The 23,597-nt window shown below is 55.7% G+C and overlaps 1 protein-coding gene across 7 annotated transcripts in view; it reads right to left on the reverse strand.

Annotated features, from left to right (window-relative positions):
• Positions 1–2,589: 2,589 nt before the first annotated feature.
• Positions 2,590–23,597, reverse strand: part of PRDM2 (PR/SET domain 2) — a 109,002-nt gene continuing 87,994 nt past the window's right edge. For all 7 annotated transcript variants that reach the window (XM_047082921.1, XM_047082926.1, XM_047082923.1 and 4 more), the window contains 2 exons: positions 9,083–9,226; positions 2,590–4,453 (listed from right to left, as the gene is read on the reverse strand). In XM_047082921.1, the coding sequence (XP_046938877.1) occupies positions 9,106–9,226 (121 nt within the window). In that variant the 3' untranslated portion in view covers positions 2,590–4,453; positions 9,083–9,105. The remainder of the gene's footprint in view (positions 4,454–9,082; positions 9,227–23,597) is intronic.

Raw genomic sequence — 23,597 nt, forward strand, 5'->3', positions numbered from 1 at the left:
CTCTCAAACCGCCTCAGGGCCCTGTACTCACCCTGCCCCTGATGACGTAAGCGGGGAAACGCCTACGTGACGTGACGGCGCCCCCGGAGGCGCATGACGTCCGCGTGACGCAGCGGCAGGCTGCTCCGGACCTGGGACTTGACGTCAGACGTAGCACCCGCTTCCGGTGGCGGTTGCCGGGGCAACCGGGACGCGGCCAGCGTGGAGTCTGCGCCTCGGTGCGAGTGCTGACCTCAGGCGACCCCAGGAGGGATCGGAGGACCCTATCATCCCCGCGCTGCCAGCTGCCGCAGCCGCAGGCCATGCGGAGCTCCCTGCTCCCCAGCGCCTCGCTCCCGGTCTCTCCCCCAGGGGCGCAGGTTTAAGGATCTTCCAAGCACCCGGTGGGTGGGCGTCTCTGGAGCCCGCTCCCCAGTCCTGGCGGTGACTGGGCGCCAGGCACAGCCTGACGCTCAGAAAAAGCACTGGAGAAGCCGGTTAATGCAAACCCCAGGGGCGCCCCTGATTCACTCACTGGTCTGCCTGTTTGCAGACATGCTACGGCCTTTGCCCGGCGTTAAAGTTGGTGGACTGCGCAGAACTGTTGGCCAGGCAGGTGGCCCAGACCCCACCCCACACCCCGCCCCGCCCCGCCCCCAGGGATTCTGATTCAGCAGATGTGAAATTGGAGGCCAAGAATCTCTCCTTGAACAATCAGTCAGGTGATCCCTGAGGCAGGTAAATTCACTTACCTTTAAGCAAACACATAGTAGCTAGAAATCAGGAAGGTGGGCAGAGTGGTCATCCCCTTGTACAAACGAGGAACCAAGGCTAGGCCAGTGACATGTGCTGGAGTGAGCAGAGTTGGGATTTCACCCATACTATATATATATATATATATTTATATATATATATATATATGGTATGTATGTATGTGTGTGTGTGTGTGTGTGTATGTATGTATTTGTCGAGTTAGCCAATATACAGCGTATATACAGTGTGCTCTTGGGTTTCGGGGGTAGATTCCCATGACTCATCGCTTACATACAACACCCAGTGCTCATCCCAGCAAGTGCCCTCCTCAATGCCCATCATCCATTTTCCCCTCTCCCCCACCCCTCCCATCAACCCTGTTTGTTTTCTGTATTTAAGAGTCTCTTATGGGTTTGCCTCCCTCTCTGTTTGAACCTATTTTTTTCCCTTTCCCTTCTGCCATGGTGTTCTGTTAAGTTTCTCAAGTTCCACATATGAGTGAAAACACAGATCTGTCTCTCTCGGACTTATTTCACTCAGCATAATACCCTCCAGTTCCATCCACGTTGTCACAAATGGCAAGATATCATTCTTTCTCATTGCCAAGTATGTTCCATTGTATATATAAACCACATCTTTATCCATTCATCAGTTGATGGACATCTTCACCCATACTTTTAAACCTCTGCTTCTCTTATGGCCAGTCTGGGGTGGAGAAGTCCAGTAGCTGACTGCTGTTCTGGGGAGCTGGGGGGGACTGACCCATGTTGTACACAGTTTCTACCTGCACGTGGCTTGAGAGCTGGAGAAACCAAAGGGTGACATGAGAGGCAGCAGCGAGAGGCAAGTAGGAAATACTGCACTTTGGGCCGGAAAGGGCTGAATCCAATCCCCCAGTCTACATCTGCCAGCTGTGTGGCCCTGGGCAAATGGCTTAATGCGTCTGAGCCGGTTTCTTCACCTGTGAGATGGCTGTCGAAGTACCTGTCCTGCTGGGTTGCTGTGACAGGAGAGGGAATGTGTGGGGAATGGGTGGCACATGGCAATTCTCAGTAAACGGCCCCTAGAACAACAGCTAGAGGCACTGCTGCAGAGGTAACAGTTGCCAGGTAAGAGCCAGCGGACCTGTTAGATACGAATTCCTATAGATAAACAGTGAGTGATTCCCTTTTCTAAGTGTTAAGTAAGTCCCAAATATTGCACGAGTACATCCAAACAAAGGGATATCTGGCCATAGAACGGAAGGAAGCGATGTACGCTGCAACCCGGGTAAGCCTTGAAAATACTATACGAAGAGAAAGCAGCTGGTCACAAAAGATCACATGCTGCGTGACCCCGTTTCGGTGGCATGTCCAGGAGAGGTAAATCTACATGGATACAAAGTAGATTTGTGGTTGCCTAGGGCTAGCGGCTTGGGGAGAAAGGGGGAGTGACTGCGACTGGGTAGGAGGTTTCTATTGGGGTGACTGGAAATGTTGTAGAACTGAATGCAGTGCCAGGTGTACAACTCTACTACTAAAAAGCACTGATTTGTACAATGATGTGGGTTAACTGTATGGTATGTGAATGTGAGCTCAATAAAGCTGCTCTAAGAATATATGTATGATCACAGAGGCCTTTCTAGCCTTAGTGAAATGGCTTAACTAACTAGCTGGCAGGTGGAAGAGGGTTTTGAAGGCAAGTGACCCTACTCACCAGGTAGGCTTTTCCACAGTGAGCTTCCTCGAAACCTCGGCTTTCTCTCACGGCTGGAAGGGGGCCTTCAAAGCCGCTTCATCCCACTCCCACCCTACGCCCCACAGAGATCGCCAAAATGGAAGACACAAAACACAGAAACCAAAACGATCACTCCCAGGCTTGTTCCTTACAATCGGGCTTCACACTTTTATTGTTACTTTTCTTCACATGGCAGATACAGAACCGTCCTCTTCCGTGATCCAAACCCACGCCCCCAAAACCACCACTGACCAGCAAACACCACTCTTTAGAAGACCACCCCCGTTGTCGCGATCGGAACACTCGTGTAACCCTTTCCACTAGTCTGAGAGGGTGGAAAGCTGACCGGCACTTTTGCGCATGCAAAAACGAGTGGCCCCCAGCCCCCAGCGACATTTCCTGGAATTCACCATCGGCTGAAGGTGAACTTTCGAAGCTTTGGGTTCGTGAGCCTTCCTTGCTGCTGAAAGGGGAAACCTTCCAGAACGGAGAAGATGAGTGTCGACATTGATGGGACAAAATCGTATCGTGAGGATAAGGAACAGCCACAGCTTTCCATGCTTGTGAGGGTGAATTTTAGGAGTGGGCAAAAGGATTCCAGCTTATGGGAATTTACAACAAACAATGGTGTGTAGCTGGGTGGCAAACGGAAAACTGGGATGCGGGCCAGCCATCGGCACTTTTCTGTCCATGTGAGGATCTCGTGAGACCTTTCTCCCGGACCATGATCAGACCCTACACTGCAGCCAGTCGACTGAGTAATTAAATAACACAAGTTATAAAACTTTAAAAAGGGGGCATTTACAGTCAGGGACATAAATACGTGCTTTTAAAAGTGTCTACGTACATATTTACAGAGTTGCAAGATCAACCATAGTAGCCCTGGGGGAAAAAAAAAGTCCCTTTTTGTGTGTGACCACTCATGTTCTCCCAAGTTCTCTCCTTCCACTGTGGGTCTGATACATCACTACTGAAAACGGAGCTGAGAAAACAGCGCCAAAGTGGTCTCAGACATCCGTGTCTGGGGTCTGCCCCAAAGGCACAAAACCCAAGACCCTCACTGAACTGGGTCCAAACTCCTAGCTCAGCTCACCCGTTTCTCCGAGACATGGGCTGTCCCTGCACAAAGCAGGGGCCAGCTCCATCGTTCCCTGGCAGGCGACTGGTGGCCTCTAGAAATCTCTTCTTCTTCCCCCTGTGCTTCTTAACCCTCCCGCTTATCTTCATTTCCCAATTTTTGTTTGTTTCCCTTTTCAGCTAATTTGGGAAGGTCAGTCGCTAACATGTTGATGGTCCCAAGTGAGGCAAAGAAGCACTGGGGAGACCCCCCCCTCCTGCCACATGCCATCCCATCCCCTGCCTCTCCCAAGGGGGCAACCAGGTCTGCAAATGGGGGCGGGGACTTCTCTCCCAGATGCCCAGGGACTGACTAGACTTTCGAATCTGGAGACGACTCAAGCCAGCAGCTCAGGCAAAGAAGGGGGGTTTTCGAAGTGCGCAGGCCAAGGGGGTCGACAGCAAGGCTCTGACGTGTCTACACGCCGTTGATTCCCAGAGACGTTGGAAGGCTAGGGAAGGTGGGGCGGTGAGAAAGGAGACTCGGCCTCCTCCTGAAGGCCTTCCTCGGACAGGCCTAGAACTGACCCCTGAGCCAGACCACAGTCCCCGCCATGGCAAAAGACAACTCGAGAAAGCAAAAAGCAGGATCAAGGAGCTCTTGAAAAATTGCATAGTAGGAGAGGCCCCACCCCAGCAGGAAGGCTGAGCTGCAGAACACGGTCCCAGGGGCTGCACCCACGTGTCGTCCACGCTGTGGAGTCAGCTGCCTTCCCGCCTCCCTGGGGTTTGGGACCCTCGTCTGAAGACCGCACACGCACACCCACGCACGCACACACTCCCTCCCTTTCTCTCGCAGGCTCGTAAAACTGGAATAGGTCGGTACTCCCTGCGGGGCAGAGGGCCAGCCAGTCCCTTTGGCTTCACTGACTCCAGGTCACTTCAGGTGCTGAAGGAGAAAAAGAAAAGAAAAATGGTAACAGTGGCCGCATCCTCAGTGCCTTCCCTGGGCTGCTGAAGCACCAGCTCAGTCAGTTCTTCTAATGCAACAATTTACTGACATACACCACGCGGACAGAAAGAAAGCACAGCTTGATGAATTTCCACCCGTGCAACCAGCACCCAGATCAAGAAACAGAACGTGACCAACCTCCCCATAGCCCCCAGCCCAGGCTCCTTTTTAGGACCAGCACTAACCCTCACCCCCAGAATAACTACCTCCCCTCGATCACCAGGGATTGATTTTTGTCCGTTTTTTAACTGAAGTAAATGGAATCAACCAGCACACATCCTTCCCGTCTGGGCTTCTTCCACATGGTGCATTTGGGGGATTCATCCCTTTGGAGCCCGTGCGTGCAGCTCTGTCCACCTCCTTGCTGGGAGATTCTACCGCAGGATCCTGCCACTTTCATCTAGCTGGTCCCCACCAGTGCACGAGCGGGCAGCTTCCGATCCGGGGCCACCGTGAGGGATGCGGGCGGCTAGGACTCGCTTATCTACGCCTGGAAGACACGTGTGGCGCCCATGCGTGCCTGTTTGCGCCAAGTGGAAGTGCTGGCTGGTAGCGTGTGCACGGATGACATAGGAGCTCTCCCATGCGTGTGCACACACCCGCTGAGTGTCTCCCTAGTGGCGTAACTGCTGGGTCCCGGGGATGCGTTTGTCCCACTTCAATCAATACTGCCAAAGGCTTTTCCGGAGTGATTACACTATCACCTGATTTCATTCTAATGGTCCCAATGACCCTCATGGCAGGTGACACTGATCCCCATCTTGCATGGAAGAAACAGAGGCTCAGAGAGGGCAAGCGGCTTTCACCAGGTCAGGCTGGTAACGAGGGGCAGAGGCGGGGCTGGAACTCAAGCCGAGCCCACCTCAGAGCCCACGTGTGCTTTCCGTCATAGCGAATGGCTTGGGCTGCGCGCCTCCTGCACAGAAACCCCACTCGCAGTACTTGACAACAGAGCCAGGCTCGTGAGTCAGTCCTCAGTAACTTCTGCTGCGCTGGGCGGAATAGGAGCATGGCGTTGTGCTGGGCCAAGTTCAGGGGCTCCGTTCTCTCACCCCATGGACCTGGTCATCATTCCTGTAACTCCTACTCCTACTACAACTACGATTCCTCTTCCTACCACTACTCTGATAACTCAGTGGGAGCAGAAACAGCAGGGCTGATTCAAGGCAGGCTGACCACACACCAGCCACTTTCCTAAGGGCGTCTCACGTACTAACCTACGCAGTCCTTGCAGCAGACCTATGACACAGGTATACCATTAACCCATTTTGCAGATGGGCAAATTGAAACGCAGAGAAGTGAAGTACCTACCAGGACTGTTGGAGCCAGGATTTGCTTCCAGAAAATGCACACTTGACCACGATCCATTCCAACCCCCACCCCCCGAAACCTCTTGATGGGGCTGGAAGGAGGACCGCTTGCAGTACAGGAGGGCGCCTTCAAGAGAGGGGGCCTCCCTTCCCGGTGGGGGCCCACGTGTGCCCAGGCCCATCCCCGCACAAGCCGGGGGAGAAAAAGAACGCAGAGACAGGGGCCAGCCATGGAGTGGCCTGCATGTCCTCGGGCCGGTGTGGCTGGTGTTATGTGTGTATTACCTGTGGGTCATCGAGCGGGACCCACAAAAGAAGCCATCTTACCAGTCCCCAGCCCGAGGGGCAGCCCTTCAGGGAGGGGACCCCAGCAGCAGGGGCCGTGGGCTGGACCACTGGTGCTGGAGCTGGGCAGAATTTGCTAGAGGGGAGCTCTCTTATCAGGTAGGCGGGCAGGGGGAGACACCCCACCCACCCCACTCCTGGGACCCCATAAGAGGCCAGCGCTAGGAAGCCTGCCCCGAGGCCAGCGACAGCTGAGGGGAAGATCACGGAGGCAGCCAGATGAGTGAGAGGTGCCAGTCCCTTCCCCGGACGTCCCCTCGAAGACCCCGGGGCCCAAGTGCAGCTGGCCCCAAGCAACAGAAAGAGACAGAGGCGGACAGGACGTGCAGGGGCAGGCTTCACGCTGGACTGGGCAAAGTGGCACGTTTTATACCTGAAAGCGAACAGAAAGCTCTGGGCTTTGCCCATGGCACCGATAAAGCCCAGAAAAGGGAGGTGCCCGCAGACAACAGTCACAGGAGGAAAGCCGAGCTCCTAGCTCGGTTCGGACCGTCGAGTAAAGTGGTCAGAGCCTCTAAGCCGGCAAGAGCAACAGGTGAGGGGCAGTCCCGGGGCCTGGGCGCTTCCAGGATGTCACCCGTTCCTCATAACAGACCCCACTGCACACACAGTCTCACACGGGGTCTCAGGGGACAAGCGTAGGCCACTTAAAAAGTCCACCATCCATTCTAGGAGTCAGACGACTCAAGTTCTGCCCCCAGTTCTGCCAACTGCCTCTCTGTGACCTACATGCCCTGCCCACGCTAACATCCTTTGTCACAGCACTGAAAAAAAATCATTCTGGAAATGTGTTAAACACGGCAATGGGCTGAACTGTGTCCCCCTCAAGATTCATATGAGGAAGCCCTCACCCCTCGTGTGATGGGATTAGTGCCCTTACAAGGGACACCAGGGCCTCCTCTCTGCACCACGGAGGATGCAGCCAGAAGATGGCCTCTGTGAGCCTGGAAGAAGGTTCTGGTGAGGACTGTGCCGGCGCCCTGGCCTGAGACTTCTGCCTCCAGAGCTGTAAGAGACAAATGTCTGCATGTTTAAGCCCCAGTCTGTGGTATTTTGTTATGGCGGCCCGAGCAAGACAAACAGTATAAATAAGGTGTTCTTTTAATTTGTATATACGTATATGTACCTAGAGATAGATAGATCTATATAGATAGATCCACAACAGGCTTGTTGTAAATACAAATTAGAAACATAAGAAAGTTTAAGACTTGAAGGGGCAAGTGCCAGTCACTTAGAAATTAGGCCATTCAGTTCCGAATGCTCACTGTTGATGGGTGAATAGAGGCTGTTAACTGCAGATGCTAATTACATTGGGCTTCTATTCACCTGAGCACCTTGCCGGGGAAGCTGCACCTGTTTGAAAATAAGGGAAGACAAGGCATACTTCCGGGGTCGTGCCCTGGCCCCTGGGCAGAGCCCGAATTAGCAACGCTTGGCCAACACTGTGTCACCACCAGAGACTGCAGTGGCCAATGGACGCACCCTGTCTGCGGACGGATCAGCCCAGTTGCACCTGGCTCTCCTTCAGGTTGCAAAGAACACCTCCAGCGGCCACCACAGGGACGTCCCGGGCCCCAGAATTATCCTGGCACAGACTCCCATTCTCTGGCAGACTCCAGCCCAGCCTCTCGTCTCCGGGCCCCAATCCTCCCATCTGTAAGATGGGAGAGGGGAGGGACGATCTCCCGGGCCTTCCAGCTGGGTGCTATCCTAGCGTCCACTCCAACTCGGCTCCCCAGCATCCCCAGCTCAGGGCCGTGAGCCCTCTCAGGAGCCTGTGCTGGAGACGCGGGCTCGGTTCTGGCTCAAGACAACAGACTCTCTGGGGAAAGTGGATTCTGTTTCCGTTCCCCTCCCCAAGCCCCAGAGAAATAAAGCCAAGCCCAGAGACTCCAGCAGCTTCAGGAAGGAAGCAGTGAGTGCACTCTGTGGGCATCAGGGCAGGTGGAAGGGAGGAAAGTAGAACACAGAAGACGCCAGAGTTGCAGAGTTCAGCCCATTCTTGCCTTAAACAGCGATGTTCTCATTCTGAACGACCCTGGCTGCATTAAGCAGGCATCCGCAAACTTGAGTGCGTCCCAGAATCACGGGGCCACCTGCTAACACAGATTCCCAGGCCCTGCACACCAAGGATGCTTTTTAGCAAATCTGGAGTTGCACCTCGGGGTATCTTTAACCGGTGCCCCAATGCACAGGTGCGTGCAGTCCTCCAATCGTTTCTTTAGAGGCTGGTCTCAGGGACACAAGGAAGGAAGATGTGCCGTGTCACCAACAAAAGAAGCCCAAGCCTACTCGAAGTCACTGGCAAAGCCCAGCCCTCCCCTCAAAAGATGGAAAGTCCGGCTCCTATAAATGAATTCAGATTTTACCATCAGACAGTCTAGAAAGAGACTTCTGGTTCAACATAAATTTAACCTTTGTATCTTACAGAAAAGTACTACTTTCACTTTCAAATACGTTGTGCGAATAAAGACTACACGATCTTTTCTGGGCTTAAAGCCTCTGGAGGTCTCGATTAATGCTGGTTATTGTTGCTGTTCTTATTCAATCAGTAACAAGAGCTAATACTTACCTGATGCTTTCTATGTGTCAGGCGCTGATCTACATGTTTTGCGTACATGTGACCCTTGTAATTCTCACAACCTATGAAGTAGGTCACCCCCACTTTATAGATGTGGAAACTGAGACTCAGAGAAGCTGAGTATCTTGCTGAGGTCCCACCGCCAGTAAGTGGCAGAGCTGAGGGCGGGGTCCAGGGTCCGCACCTACCTGCAGGAAGGGGCTCCACCCGGCACACACCAGGCCCACCCTCTTCCCTGCTTCCCAGCCCAGCCCAAAGACCCAAGCCCCAGCCCTCCCGGGCCCCAGAGCCGCCCACACAGTGCCAGAAGCTGCTCCACCCTCCTCGTACCTGTCAGGGAGCAGGCGAAGTGTCTACTCTTTGAAGAGGGGTCCCTGGAACTGGGCTGCAGCCGTCGCCTTGACATTCCTACACTGCCTGGTGATGTACGGGGCGGCTGGAGGAGGACACCGGGACGCCAGGCGGAGACTGTAGCTGTTGGGGAGAGAACGACACACACCATCACCAGGGGCCCACCCCGGTGCCCCAGACAGCACCCCGAGGCCTACGGCAGGTGAGCTTCAACAACCCGCGGGAGCTCCACCGCGCTCGGCCCACCACCTTCCGTCCCCTTGAAAGTGATGGCGGAAGCATCTGCCAGCTGGGTGCCGAGACACGGCACTTGGCAGGGGTGTCCTGGGGACCCCCCCCCCACCGCAGAGGGACGGGCGAGCTGGGGGCGTAGCCCTGCTGTGCACACAGCGGCTGCACTGTTTCCCCATCTGCCTTCCCAGGCACGTCCTCCCCTCGGAAGCATCTGGAGGCTCCTGGTACCAAGGTGCCTCCAGCACCTGCAGCGGGTCCTCTCCAGGCCACTAACGCTGCACTTGGCACCTATCCCAGCCTCGCTGCGCCAAGCACGTTCATTCCGGGAATCTCTGAGCCCGGATCGTGGGACACGGGTCCGGCCCTATCTGCTACCACAGCCCGCTAAATTCGATTATTCTTTCCCAGGGAAGCCTTTAAAACTTTTCTTAAAGGTAGGTAACGTAGACCACGATTCCTCCCCTCCCTTCACCCGGCAAACCCAGACTCATCTTTCAGGTCCTGGCTGGGATACCGCTTCCTCCGGAAAGCCTTCCTTCTTTAACCCCTGGGTGAGGCGTCTCTTCTGCAGGCTCCCGCTGCCCCCTGGGGCTTCCCCACCACAGCACTTGTTCCACTGAGTCACAACTGCAACATAACGGATCTGCCTCCCTCCTGGCCCGCGAAATCCCAAGGTCAGGGCTTCTGTCTCGCTTGCGGATATATCGTAGCACAACCCACTCAGCACAACAAAAATAAGTATGTGTTGACTAAGAACCACACATACGCCGGAAATGTGCTAAGTATTTACGTCCATCAACTATCTCCCTCTACATACAATCTATCAAGGCGCATTTACTATATTAGCCGTAATTTACAGAGAAGGAAACAGGCACAGAGAGAGGTTAAGTAACTTGTCTCAGGTCCCAGTTCTGTCCCCAGACGGAAGAATGGAAGTGAGCAGGCCCTCCGGACAGGAGAGGTGGAAGGTGAGGGGAGCGGGAAAGCAGGAAGGGTGAACACTCCGGGCACATCACCTGCACCGGGAGTTGGCCCGGAGCCAGCTGTCTGAGGGAGCGAGAGATGGGAATGGGGCCAGTCTCGAAGCTGAAACATCAGGGTTTAGATCGCTGGTTCTCAACAAGGGCAAGCATTTGGCAGTGTCCAGAGACATTTCTGGTCGTCACATCTCAGGGAAGGGATGTGGCTACTGGCGGCTGGCGGCTGGGGTCGGGGATACTGCTAAACGTTCCACAACAATCCAAACGCTAACCGCGTCAAAGTTGCAGCCACCAAGAAACACCTGTTATGATAAACGAAGTAAGCGAACGCGTAAACAAACAAACGTATAAACAGACAAATGAGAATCTGGCCCCCAAGTCAAGACGCAGGGCTGCCCCCGGGGTGAATTCCTCCCCCAAGTTGTGCGATCGAGGCCCGTGGTCAGCTTATTCTACTATCTGAGCAAGATTCAAGGCAGAAAACTAAGACCCAATGCTCAGCGGCAAGCCTGTGCCCCAGATGGACCACCAAAGCCCCAGGGTCACAAGGCCCATGGGGTGGCCTGGGGGCTGGCTGGTACCCCAATGTGAGCACAGCCCCTCAGGCAGCCGACCCGACTGTGGGAGAGACAGTCAGCTGGCTGGAAACCTGGCCCACCTGCACGCCCCTGTCCTGGGACACCGCGGATCCCCCTACACTGTCCCCTCTCTGCAGAAATGTCTCCAATGGAGGGGAGCAGACCCTGCATCATCAACGTCTACGTCTCCCTCTGTCACCATCATTACCCATCTACTAAACACTCAGACACCAGATCCGTCAAAGATAACTGCCCTGGCCTCCCAGCCCTCTCCAGTTGGCCGGCATTTCTCTGCTCCCTGGCACACCTGTTCCACCCTCAGGCTCCTGCAGCTGCGGCAACCACAGCCTTGTCCGCTAGGGGGCGAGCTTTCTCCCCAGCCCCTCCCTCAGCATCCATGTGGTTGGAGAGGTTACATTGGGGGGTGGGGGCCAAAGCGCCTGAAGGGAGGCCCCTCTTGCCACCTCTCAGCGCACGGCCAGGCCCAGCAGAGGGCAACGCCAGCCGGCACACACACATCCCCTGTAATTCCCAAGTACTTTCTTTCTCTGCTATTATCTCTGGACCCTCCCGGCAGCTCAAGATGTAGGGAGAACAAGCGCTTTTTATACCCATTTCACAGATGAGGACACTGAGGCTCAGACAGATTCGGAGACTTTCCTGGGGCAGCAGAGCCCAGCCCTTTCAGTTCCATGGACCACAATTTCTGGGGAGACACCAAGTCACCACCTGGATGTGTCCTATTAAGACTGGGGCAGTGATATCCAGCAGGACACCTGGTCACAAAACCCTTCCGGTGGTCAGAGAACTCTTGAGAGCCCGGGGGCTGCCCAGAGCTGAGATGTCAGGTGCTGAGAAACAGCATCTCGGGAACCACGTATCTCTCCAGCTCCCAGCAAGGTAGCGGTTAACACACAAAGACCTCCTGACTCGAGGTTCCCACTCTCTAGCTGTGTGACCTCGGCAAGTCAGGGGCCTCTCTGGGCTCTGGTTTCCCCATGTGCAAAGCTAGCCATTTCATCCATTAAATTCAGAGGAAGCTCTTAGCGCGGGACAAGCTGGCACTCTCCAACATCCACCAGCACGGTGTCTGCACTGTGGCAGTCGGCGGGGACGTGGGCGCCTGCCAAGTGACACGGCCCGAGGAGGGGGCGGCACGGCCGTCAGTCCCGATCCTCGTGCCCACCTCCCTGCCTCCGGGCCTCTGAACCTCGGGACACCATCCCTGCTGGCCTGGAGGCAGAGCGGGGCTAGGAAGAGCCCTGGGACCGGGATGTGAGGTCACTGGCCTTCTAAGAATTCAGGACACGGGGGAGGCACCTGGTGCCGTGATGACTGACGTGATGACTGACGTGGCGGATCAGAGCAGGAGGCGGGCCAGGCCCTCCCTCCACCGGCCAAGTCCCTCCCCCTCCTCACCGGCCTCCTGGCTCCTACGCGCGGCCTCCCCTGCCATCTTTCTACAGAACAGCAAGCTGCCCCTTCCCAAAAGGCACCCTGGATCATGACACGCCCCTGCGGCAACTGTCAGTCCCGGGCTCCCAGCACAGTGACCCCGTTCTCGTTCCTCGACACACGGCGGGGGGGGGGGGGGGGGGGGCGCATCGCCTCCCGGCCCCCTTGGGCTCCTGTTACCCGGGCCGTGCTGGGCTTGCTTCAACACGTCTGTCCTTCTGTCCGTCTGCACACAGCCCTCCTCCTAGAGGCCCTCAGCCCCGGCTACTCACGGGGAGGCCAGGTCTGCGCACCAGGCCCGTGGCGTCAGCGTCTCTGGGGGTGGCAGGGGCGTCGGTACCTGTGAGCTCCCCAGTGATCCTACCCAGGGCTGAGGAAGGCCCCCCCAGGTCCTCATGGGGCTCGCCCCTCCCTCACGGTCTTACTCAAGGCCTCCCTCCGTCTGAAGCTGCAACACGGCCTCCCAAAGGCCTCCAGGCCCTTTTCCTTTATCGTGTGCAGCACCGTCAACACACTCAGAGTCTACTGGGTTGTTCGCTGGCTCCGCAGGGGGGCTTCTCATCACTGACGCATCCCCGGCACCTGGACCTTCGCCTGGCACACAGGAGGGGGTCCACCACCGGCCAGGTGCTTGGCCAAGGAAGCTCTGGGAAGTAAGACAGACAGTTCTTTATGTCACCCAGTCCGCATGCGACTTAGTGCGGCCGAGACGGGAAAAACACCCAGGTTCGGAAGGGGGTCTGATGCCAGCGCAAGGCCAAGACTCGGGCCCCCCTGGCCCCCAGGCCACCCCGTTCTCATTCAGCCCCCACTGGTTTCTGGTAAGGAGGACAGTTGGACACGTGGGTCTACACGCAAGAAACAAAACTGAAGAAACAGGAATGAAGGCCACGGCTGGGAGAGGATTCCAAGAGTGGAAGGTTCCAGTTCAAGGACCCCTAGGACCTACCAGGGTTGGTTGGTTTGCCTGGGCCGTCTCCATAAGCTCATGGGTCACGGCAAAGGCACGCCGTCCCCTCACACAGCCTTCCTGGAGCCCCAGGGAGGGGACTCAGCAGCCACACCTGAGCCTCTCTGGGGCCTTCCAAGAACAGAGGGTGCAGGGACCAGAGAGGGAGTCAAGTGACAACAAAACAACTTAAAAAAAAAAAAAAAAAACAGGCAAAGGCGATCCAATCACTAAACAAATAGTTTAAGGACACAGAGAGGCAATTTGCAGAGAAACCCCAAGCTCATGAACAGCAAAAGACGCCATCGTCCAAGAAGATCACTGGTCAGACTGGGGACGTGCACTGTAAGCTCGGAGCCCGCAGGTGAGGGAGGGTGGCCGAGCCAAGGACGGCCCCCATTCCCTGCCACTTGGGGGGCCGAGCACCCCACGCCACCTCCTCAGAGCCTATTCAATTAGTCAGAGCTACTAACCCCGACCCCAGGGATGAGCTGTCACTGCGGCTCAGCACGTGTGAACGAGGCATACGGAGCAGGGAGCACGGGGATCACACCTCCACCTTCCCCGGCCACCTCCTCAGTCAGAAAGGGAATAAATGAAAAGGCGGCAGGCCACACTGTAGTGACCCCCACGGAGAGAAGTGACGTCGAGGAGAGAGCTCAGGAGTGCACGGCGGGGGCAGGCAGGGCCGGAAGGCGGAAGGGAACACCTCACAGAACCATGTGCATCAAACCCGAAGGCCGTGGGAGACGGATCTGCTTGGACACCCGGGCCTAACCTGGGCTGGGTGGTGCGAACGGTACGTGCAAAGGGCCTGAGGTGGAACTTGCCTGGAATGTCAGAGAAGCAGGGGCAGAAGGGAGGGTCTCATGACCCCTGAATGAGGTGGGAGCCAGGTTGTCCTTCTGGGCAGCAGACGGACATGACCCGGCATGGCCACTGTGTTGGGCACAGACTGTAGGATGACAAGAATGGAAGTGGGGAGGGGGAGGGGGACCAGTTAGGAAGCGACTGCCGTCATCCAGGTGGGAGTGGATGGCAGCTTGGACCCCGGGGTGGCAGTGAGAAGCGGCCGACTCCAGGGATGGTTTGGAAGTGGTGCAGACAGGATTTGCTGATGAACCGGATGTCAGGGCTGGGGCAGGGGCCAGGAAGACACTGGAGTCTGGACAGACCCCGGGGCAGGATGGTCTGCCTTTAGCCAAGATGGGAAGATGGCAGGAGACGCTTCAGAGAGAGATCAGTTTGCACGGGATTCCATTTAAAGTGTGTACTCGACCCAAAGGAGAGGTCACGTGGGCGGCTGAAACGAAACTCAGGACTCTGGGGTTGGTCAGCATCTGGGGGGTCCAGATGGCTCACGAAAGGGAAAGGGGCCACAGAGAAAAGTGCAGGGACCCAGGATGGGATGCGGGGGGGGGGGGGGCAAGTGGTGACCTGGGGAAGCCCGGAGAGAGCGGTGGCAAGAAGGGCAAGCATGTCAAGGAAGGGGGAGCATTAAATATCTACTGTCGCCAAAGGTCGAGGAGGCCAAGACGGAGAGCCATGGACACGTTCAGTGGCCTAGAGCCTGCTGGTAACCGTGGTAACAGCAGCCTCCAGGGCGCAGTAGAGAAAAACCCCGAGTGAGTTCACAAGAAGAGGGTCCAGAGAGCTCCCTCAAGGAGAGCTCGGTCAAGGGGGGGCCGACGGGTCCGAGCAGAGACCCCCTTCCTCCCGCACCAGTCAGGAGGGATGTCCTGGAACGCAGTCCCCACAGCTGGTTAGGCCACACAGGAGTCTTACGCAACTCTCCAGAAGTTCTTGGGAGTGCAGCTCACTCGAAGTCACTGTCTCACGTTCTGCACTCTTGCCAGAGGTAAAGGGGAGGCAAAGTGCGTGGGAGCCGGTGCGGCAGTAAGACAACCGGAGACGATGCTGAAATTCCCTGGAGGCTGGGTGCAGCCCCCTGGTCGGGGCTGTGGATGCCACCGCCTGCTTCCTGGAGCCAGCCACCGGCCATTTCCAGGAATGGTGGCACCTTGTGACTCCACCTTCCCTTCCATTCTGGGGAGGTCCTCCCACCCGAACGAGGCCCCAGGCCGGGAGTCAGAGGTAGGAACAGGGACACGGCACTGGGATGCGGGAACCTGAGTTTCAGCCCTGATCCACTGTTGACTCGCTAAGTGGCCTCTGGAAAATGCCTCCACCTCTCTGAACCTGAGCCATCCCACCTATAAAATGAGTATGTCAAGCAAGAAAAACTATGCAATAGTATCATTTAGTGAGCACCTACTAAGTGCCGGGAGCTACTCTGGGTGCTTTATGGGAGCTCCTCGAATATTCCCAGCAGCCCTTGGGGCAGGGACAGGATGATCTGTGTGTTACAGGGGAGGAGACAGGTTCAGAGAGGTGAACGTCCAAACCACATTCTCTTAGCCAACCGGGGTGCAACCAAACTCCGAATCCAGGACCATCTGACCCCAAAGCCTGGGTGCCCCTCCCTGACACAGTTCTTGTACCGATGGGGACCGAAGAGCTCTTTTCAATATTCCAAGAAGCCAAATGGGGTTAACCCTTTGCCCACAGGACAGCCACCCACGAGGACAGAAGTTGGGCTTTGGGCTGAACTGTGTCAGTTCAGAGGAACCCTGGCATCAGGAGGCAGGGATGGGGCGGGGCGGGGCGGGGGGGGGGGGGCGTGGGGAATTCCAAACTCCAATGCTCACTGGAATCACCTGGAGAGATGGAAACGATCCTGCGGCTGGAGCCTCAGCCCTACAGATTTTAATTCAGCTGATTTGCATCCCAGGCACTGAAAATTTTAGAAGCCAGCTCTGAGAGCCACTGTCTCCTCAGAGCTGGAGAGCTTCTGTCTCCTCCAAGTGTCGTCAACAGTCCCTGCGGGCCTGTTAAGAAATGCAGCTGCTCAGCGCCCCCCCACCCTGCCCCCTCCCCAGCGACCTCCTGGGTCAGAACCTGCATTTTAATAAGCTCCCTGGGGGAGTATGGGGATCTGAAGCCCGGGGAGCATGGGGCTAGTGGACACCTTCAGCAGGGAGTCGAGTGCAGGCCACTAGGTGGCTGTGCCTAAGGAGAGCCTGGCACCAAAGCCTGAGAGAGGACCATGGGGGTGGCCCTGGGGGGACAAGGGCAAAGGTCTGAAACCACTGGCCTTCAGGTGAATGTGGGGGTGCTGGTAGGGAGGCCCGCAGCTAACACTCAGGGGTGGGCAATGCCAGCCCGGCCCCCTCTGTGCTTAGATGGTGTTTTCACTCACTATTCCCTGTAACCACGTGAGAAGGGTTATCGTGGCCTTTCTCTGGCTGAGAAGACGGCACAGAGAAGTTAAGTTACTTGGTCAGGGTCACACAGAGAGGTGGCAATAGATGGGAAAGGGGGAAGGAAGGAGGGAGGGAGGGAGGGAGGGAGCCAGGATTCACACAGATCTGACCCCGGAGCTGAAGTCGGCCTGCGGGCACAGATCCTCCTTCCCTCCCACCAGCTCTGAAGGAGGCCACGTGCCAGCTCATAACGCAAGCCAGTCGACAGGAAGGCTGGCCCGGCCCGCGGTGACCTGAGCCAAAGGGAGCTGCCAGCGGGGAGATCCCTGCCGTGGCGGCGTCTCCTGCCCTGGCAAGACTAGGAGAGGGGCAGGGGACCCCAGCGGCCATGCCAAGCAGCCCTTCACTCTCTGTGAGGAAACGGAGCCAAGCGAGGAGGTCACTGACGCAAGATCACACAGCAAGTTGTTCTGCAGAAGCAGCGAGGGGACACAAATGGCAAAGAAGGGCAGAAGCCACAACGGCCTCGGAACGAGGACCGTGGGAGGCGGGTGCCCCTGGGGCGAGACTGAACTCCAGCCCCAGAGAGCTCCATCTGTGCTCAGGTCTCACCCACCCGTCTGCCACCAAGCCCGGCACGAGAGGTGCCTGGACAGTGTTCCCTGAACAAGCAAACGGCAAACCCGGAGGGAGCCCAGATCCTGATGCAGTTCAACCTCCACATGGCTTGAAAACCCAATCCACCCAGAAAGCCAACTTCCCGGAAGGCTTCTCTCACTGCCAAGGCCCCACCCAAACCGTGGGACCAGGTCCCCCACTTTTATGACAATTCTTTGAACCCGACTCTGCAGGCACCGCACCTGCACAGCACAGCCAACCGCCCCAGCCGAGCCCTCTCGGCCCCAGCAGGACAGATGGGGGAGTGGCTCCTCATGCAGACACCTGTCACCGCACTTTGCTCTGGCCGCCACCCAGCTCCATCCAGCACGCCCCACACGCCGTCCCTTGTCCCCTCTCACTGAGCAGAAACAGGCTGCTTTCCTCAACAGGAAACAGCTAAGACCAGGAGGGAGGCCGAAAGGAAGCGTGAACAAGACGGATGAACACACACAAAGCAGATTCCCATCTCGGGACAGAAACGGGTTGATAAGCCTCCCCGGAGGGCCGGATGGAAAAGCTCTTTTAAACGGCAAAACTCTGTGAAAATGCGAAGACTTCGTTATTACGGCCATTCCGTCTTTTACAGTTGACACAGGCCAAAGAAAAAGAGACTAAGTCAACTCCAGGGACAAACCCCTTGCATGGTTTGGAGTCGTGGGGGCCAAGAGTCTTAATTAGCCGTGTGTGGATCTGCCCTGGTAAACGGGGTTTCTAGGTCTTGCTGTCTGGTGCCCATCCCAGAACACTAGACAAGAGGTAGCTACCTTAGGGGGGAAAGCTTGTGGGAGCCCAGGGGGTTCCTGGGCTACCAAGGTGTCTCAACCAGCTCATTTTGGGAGGCCTGGGTTGCGCCACAGGAAAGGCATGGGTGTCCTGTGCTGGAACGGGGCACAGGTCACCAGCGATGACGCAGCCCATGGGGCAAGGGCGCCGTGGACCCGGGGCCTGGAGGCCTCATCCTCAGAGAGTGCAGGGGTCTGGGTGGCAGAGTCTGCTCACGTACCCGCCCCGTCTCCCCGCACTGTCCCGCCATCCCCGAAAGCCCTCACCCTGCATTCTGGCTGACTCAAACAGGCTGGAGTGAGGAGGGCTGGGCCAGTTCATCCTGTTTTACAGACGGGCAAGCAGAGGATGCCCGCAGGTGCTGGAAGACTTGGGACCCAGGCCAGCCGACTCCACTCCGGGCTGCTGGGCTTCCCAGGACTGTGTGCTTCATCTGATGTGTGAACCACTCGTTCACACAGGCTCCCTCCCTGTCGGGGACAGACGCCCAGCCCGGCAACACCGGGGAGGCCTGGGGACTCACAGCCAGGTAGCGGCAGACAGGGAATGAAAACCTTCCTAATGTTTTTTCCGTGTAACCGGCATTTCCCCAACCAAGGTTCAGTAGAACAAGTTGCCCCAGATGCCACACGTGTCATTACCACCTGCGTCACGGCGGCCAACGTTTCCGTGCTTGCTGTGCGTCGAGGGCTGTGCCCAATGTTTGATGGGCAGTCACAAACTGAACCTTCACGAGCCCTTTATGAGATGGGTACTGCTCCGTTTTATACACGAGGGCCCAAGGCACAGAGAGGTTCGGCAGCTTGCCCAAGAACGCGCCCCCGGCAAGAGGCAGAGCTGGGATCAAAGTCCAAGCCATTCACCTCCAGAGCATGGGCTCCCGAGGCCATACAGGTGTGTCCGTGCAGAATTACTGGGCCTTTGATGTGCTCACAGGAGGTATAAACTCCCAAGAGGAGGACGCACGCCATCATGGACTCCAAACTTACTTCCTCTGTCAATCTGGTTAACTAGCTACTGAGTGCCTGCTCTGTGCCAGGTACCGTGGGACACAGTGCAGAGCCAAGCAGACGTGCCCTCTGAAGACACAATGAGAAGTCTGCAAGAGGATGGCTTTGATCCATGTGAAACTCCGGGAGGGCCTGCTAAAGGGCAGGCGCGTGCGTGCACACACACACACACAAATTTAATTTAGCCTCTTTGAACAGAAATTTCCTAAAATCAGCCATATGAAGAAGTATGTCCTGAATTTAATTTAGTATAATGGGTGGCAGTCAGGTCTGGGCCTTCGTGGGGAGAGGGCCTTGAGACTTACTAAAGTGTATCAGTATTGCTCAATCAAGCACCTATTATACACACACACACACACACACACACACACAAGGCCCTGTGCTAGGCCCGGGGGACACAGCCGTAAACCAAACAGACCTCCTCTCTGTCCCCATGGGGCATGTGTCCCAGAAGGGGAAGGTCGTTATTTGCATAACATAGGAATACATAATTACAGAGTGTGAAAAACAGAGGCTACCTGAGCGCTCAGAATAAGGGAACAGACCACAGAAACACTGTGTGTGTGTGTGTGTGTGTGTGTGTGTGTGTGTGTGCGCGCGCGCGCGCGCACGCGCGCACATGCACACAGTTCCTGTTGACAACCTGAGACTTTGGTATTTTGGGATTTGCTTCTCTTTACCACGTTGCCTCTTGTTTTACTTTATGGGGTAGGGAGAGAGGGAAGACAAAGCAAGCACAGGTTGTAGAACTTCCTTTACCCCCTGGATGAAGAGACGGGACTTCCAGAAGAGGGGTTTCTGTCCCTGAAGGCCACTGCTTGGGGAAGGGGGGAGAACTGTTACCACAAGTTCTCACCCCCGAATCTCTCCTGTCCTCTTGTACCTGGGTCTCAAAGCAAGTTTTACACGAGGGAATTGGGGCAGTCTGCAAATCTGAAGAAGACCAGGGCAGGAACTCACCCAGTGTCTCTACCCTGGGGGCTTCTCTGAACTGTGAACAACGGACTTTTGCTTTTCCAAGGCAGCAGATCTGACAGAATGTGAGCAGCCGAGGCCAGTGCCTGCATCTCTGACGGGGTGGCACTTGCCTTGCTGCAGATGGTTTTCAGACAGAAACAGCCCTGGGGAAATAGCAGGAAACTTGGGGATGCCTGTGATGGAGGTGCCTCCCCCGATAAGTCAGGGAGCGTCTCCACTTGCCGCGCAAGCCCAGAGACGGTCTGGTCTGTAGCACACGAAGCCGCCTCCGAACCTACCACCGCTGCCGCCATCAGAAGCCACACAGGTCCCCTGCACACCCTTGGCCCAGAACACCTCCAGGCCCTTCCCGATCTCCCCAAGCCTTCAACCCCAGAGACCCCCAGACTCAGTTCTTGGGCGTCTCCTCTTTACCTACGCTCGCTCTCTCGGGGATCTGCAATCTCGTGGTTTTCAGTATCGTGTGCACTCTGAGGACCCCAGAATTCACATTTCCAGCAGGGCCCCTCCCTGTGAACTTCAAACGGGATACTCGACTACCCCTTCCACAGCTCCCCCTTGATGGTCTGAGAGCATCTCAAACTTCACCTGCCCAAAACTGAACGCCCCACACACGTGCATCCCACATACTGGCTCCAATAACAGTCTTCCACCTCCTCACTTAAGGGCAAAAAATAAATAAAAATGCACCTGGGTGCTGGAAGCATAGGTGAAAAAAGCCTGCTGTCATCCTGAACTTCTACTCCTGCTACCCTCCCGTCCATCCACCATCACTCCCGAGCTGGGTTACCACACTGGATTCCCAGTCTGTATTTCTACTCTTGGCTCCTTCCAGTTCATCCTCACCAGATGAACAAAGGAGACTCTTTTAAAAGGCAACGCATCCCATACTACCCCTGCCCTCGAAGTCCCCCAATGGCTCCCACTCAAGAGTACAAGAAAAGTCGTTACAGTGCCTGCAATGGCCCCGGGTTACCTCCCGGACCTCATCTTCTATTCCTCTCCCCTCCGCCTTGTTCCCCTCCAGACAAACAGCCCGGCCTCCCCAGTGTTCCCTGAGCATTCCAAGGATGCTTCTGCCGCAGGACCTTCGCACTTGCTATCCTTCTGCCAAGTGCTTTTCCTCCCCAGGTCCCCACGCTTGCTTCCCCACTTCCGACTCTTTGCTTCAATGTTCCCTTTTCAGCCAGACTTTCTCTGGCCCTCACATTTTCAGTGGTAGCCCCCGATTCTGGCTTCAGATCTCCCTACCCCGCTTTCTCTGTTTTCCTTCCCTCCACAGCATTCACCGCCTGACATTCTGTGTAGCTCCTTGCTTGTTCACACTCTGTCTCCCCACCAGAACGTGTTTCTTTCACCACTACAACCCCCAACACTGACCAGCACACACCCCCAGGCGCTGACCCTACACCCGCTCCCGAGCAGATGGGTAAAGGAACAAACACACAAAGGCCTGAGACCTGCACTGTCCTTCCGACTAAATCACACCCGCAATCACCTGTGAGTTCCGGTTACTATTTCTTTTTTTTTTTTTTTTAATGTTTATTTATTTTTGGGACAGAGAGAGACAGAGCATGAACAGGGGAGGGGCAGAGAGAGAGGGAGACACAGAATCGGAAGCAGGCTCCAGGCTCTGAGCCATCAGCCCAGAGCCTGACACGGGGCTCGAACTCACGGACCGCGAGATCGTGACCTGAGCTGAAGTCGGACGCTTAACCGACTGAGCCACCCAGGTGCCCCTCCGGTTACTATTTCAAGTGGGGCAGGCAGGGGCACCTGGGTGGCTCAGTGGGTTATGTGTCCAAATCTTGGTTTTGGCCCAGGTCATGATCTCACGGTTTGGGGAGTTCGAGCCCCCCCTTTGGGCTCTGCGCTGACAGCATGGAGCCTGCTTGGGATTCACTCTCTCCCTCTCTGTCTGCCCCTCCCCCAGGCTCGCTCTCTCAAAATAAGTATTTTAAAATAGTAAAGAAGTAAATAAAGTGGGGCAAAGAACTTAAGTGACTTATAAAAAGCAGCCTGAGTGTGAAATCGTCCTTTGCCTTCATGCAAATTTTTCATGATTTTTCACCCACTGAGTGAATGATAACTGAGTGACAGTTTTTAAGCAAATTACTCTGAGACTTAAGCATTCAACTTGTTTTTCATAAACAGCTCTTACGTTCCCATTTTGTTGGTTTGGGTACTATTTAATTGAGTCATACGAGTACAGTCAGATACACGTAGCATAAACAGGTTTGGGAACAAATACAACGGACTTCTGGCAGCATTAACTTGACCGCTGGGAACGGACACGCACGGGCTCTCCCCGCGAGGGTGTCAGGATGCGATCCATCACTGGGAACGCGGGGCATCCGTTAACACGGAGGGCTGACTAAACGGAAACACTGACTAAGCCTCCACTGTCTTTCTATCCACGGTTGGAATTGTACCAGAAGTTCTGAAAGATTCCAGGTAGCGCTGTGCCCCGGCAGGCCTGGCACTCTGCAAGATGACCTCACACTATTCCTTAGGCGGCAGTGACCATGCTGGCCCTGAAGACTGCCGTGCACACAGGGGAGCCCTGTGCTTCCCCTTCGGCCTCGTCAGTGGGATCATATCCCCCGGCACCTCAAAAGCGAGTGTGTGGGGGAAAGGCCAAGGTGAGTGACGCTGTGGCATAGGCCCAGTTGGGGGAACAGCCTTGTTCAGCACGGCCCCGTCAGGTGCGTGGGACATCGTGAAATCAATCAGCGTTTAAGCTCTAAGAGGAAAGGCTTCGAACAAAAGTGAAAACACATGAGAAAATCTTCCACTGCCGTGTATTTTGGAGGATCTACAAGTGAGGGACCCTTGAGGAGATGTCCGGGGTCAGGAGGCAGAATTAAAGCTGGTGACACAGGGAGGGTGACCCTATTTTCAGAGCCAAAAATCGGGGGGAGAGGGTTTAAAACCGTAAAGGAATTTTTAGATAGTTCTACCCGGGCATCAAGGGTGCTAGATCAGTCACAGGCAGCCTGTGCGCACCGGTGTAGATCGGAGCAGAAACAATGCCACCAGCGTGGCTGAATGAATGAGCCAGCAGCTGCAATTTCCTTCTGGCCTCTATCGTTTACTGACTGGCTTTCCTTAGACATCTGTAACCCTGAGGACTGTGCCCTGAGGTGGTAACCCTTTAATGCTGGGTGTAATTAACTATCACCAAATAACCAATCCTTTTCTTTCAACCCGATTAAAAAAAAAAAATTTAATGTTTATTTATTTTTAAGACAGAGAGGGAGACACAGAGCACGGATAGGGGACGGGCAGAGAGGAAGACACAGAATCCGAAGCGGGCTCCAGGCTCTGAGCTGTCAGCACAGAGCCCGACGCGAGACTCGAACCCACGAACTCCAAGACCACGCCCTGAGCCGAAGTCAGAGGCTTAACCGACTGAGCCACCCAGGCACCCCTCTTTCAACGCGATCTTAATTGGTCATTTACTTATCCAATGGACGTTATCTATTCTGTTGCCAACAATTAATTGCCCCCAAATTCACACTTTAGGCCAAAGAGTCCTAAATTCGGGCCAGATAAGCAAATGGTAGCTCAGACTATTATTCCTAGAGACTTTTTTTTTCCCTTT

This window comes from Lynx rufus, unplaced genomic scaffold (genome assembly GCF_022079265.1).
Source record: "Lynx rufus isolate CCGP_SWC_20201006 ecotype Redwood Valley unplaced genomic scaffold, mLynRuf1.p SCAF_2, whole genome shotgun sequence".
NCBI classification, from domain to species: Eukaryota; Metazoa; Chordata; class Mammalia; order Carnivora; family Felidae; genus Lynx; species Lynx rufus.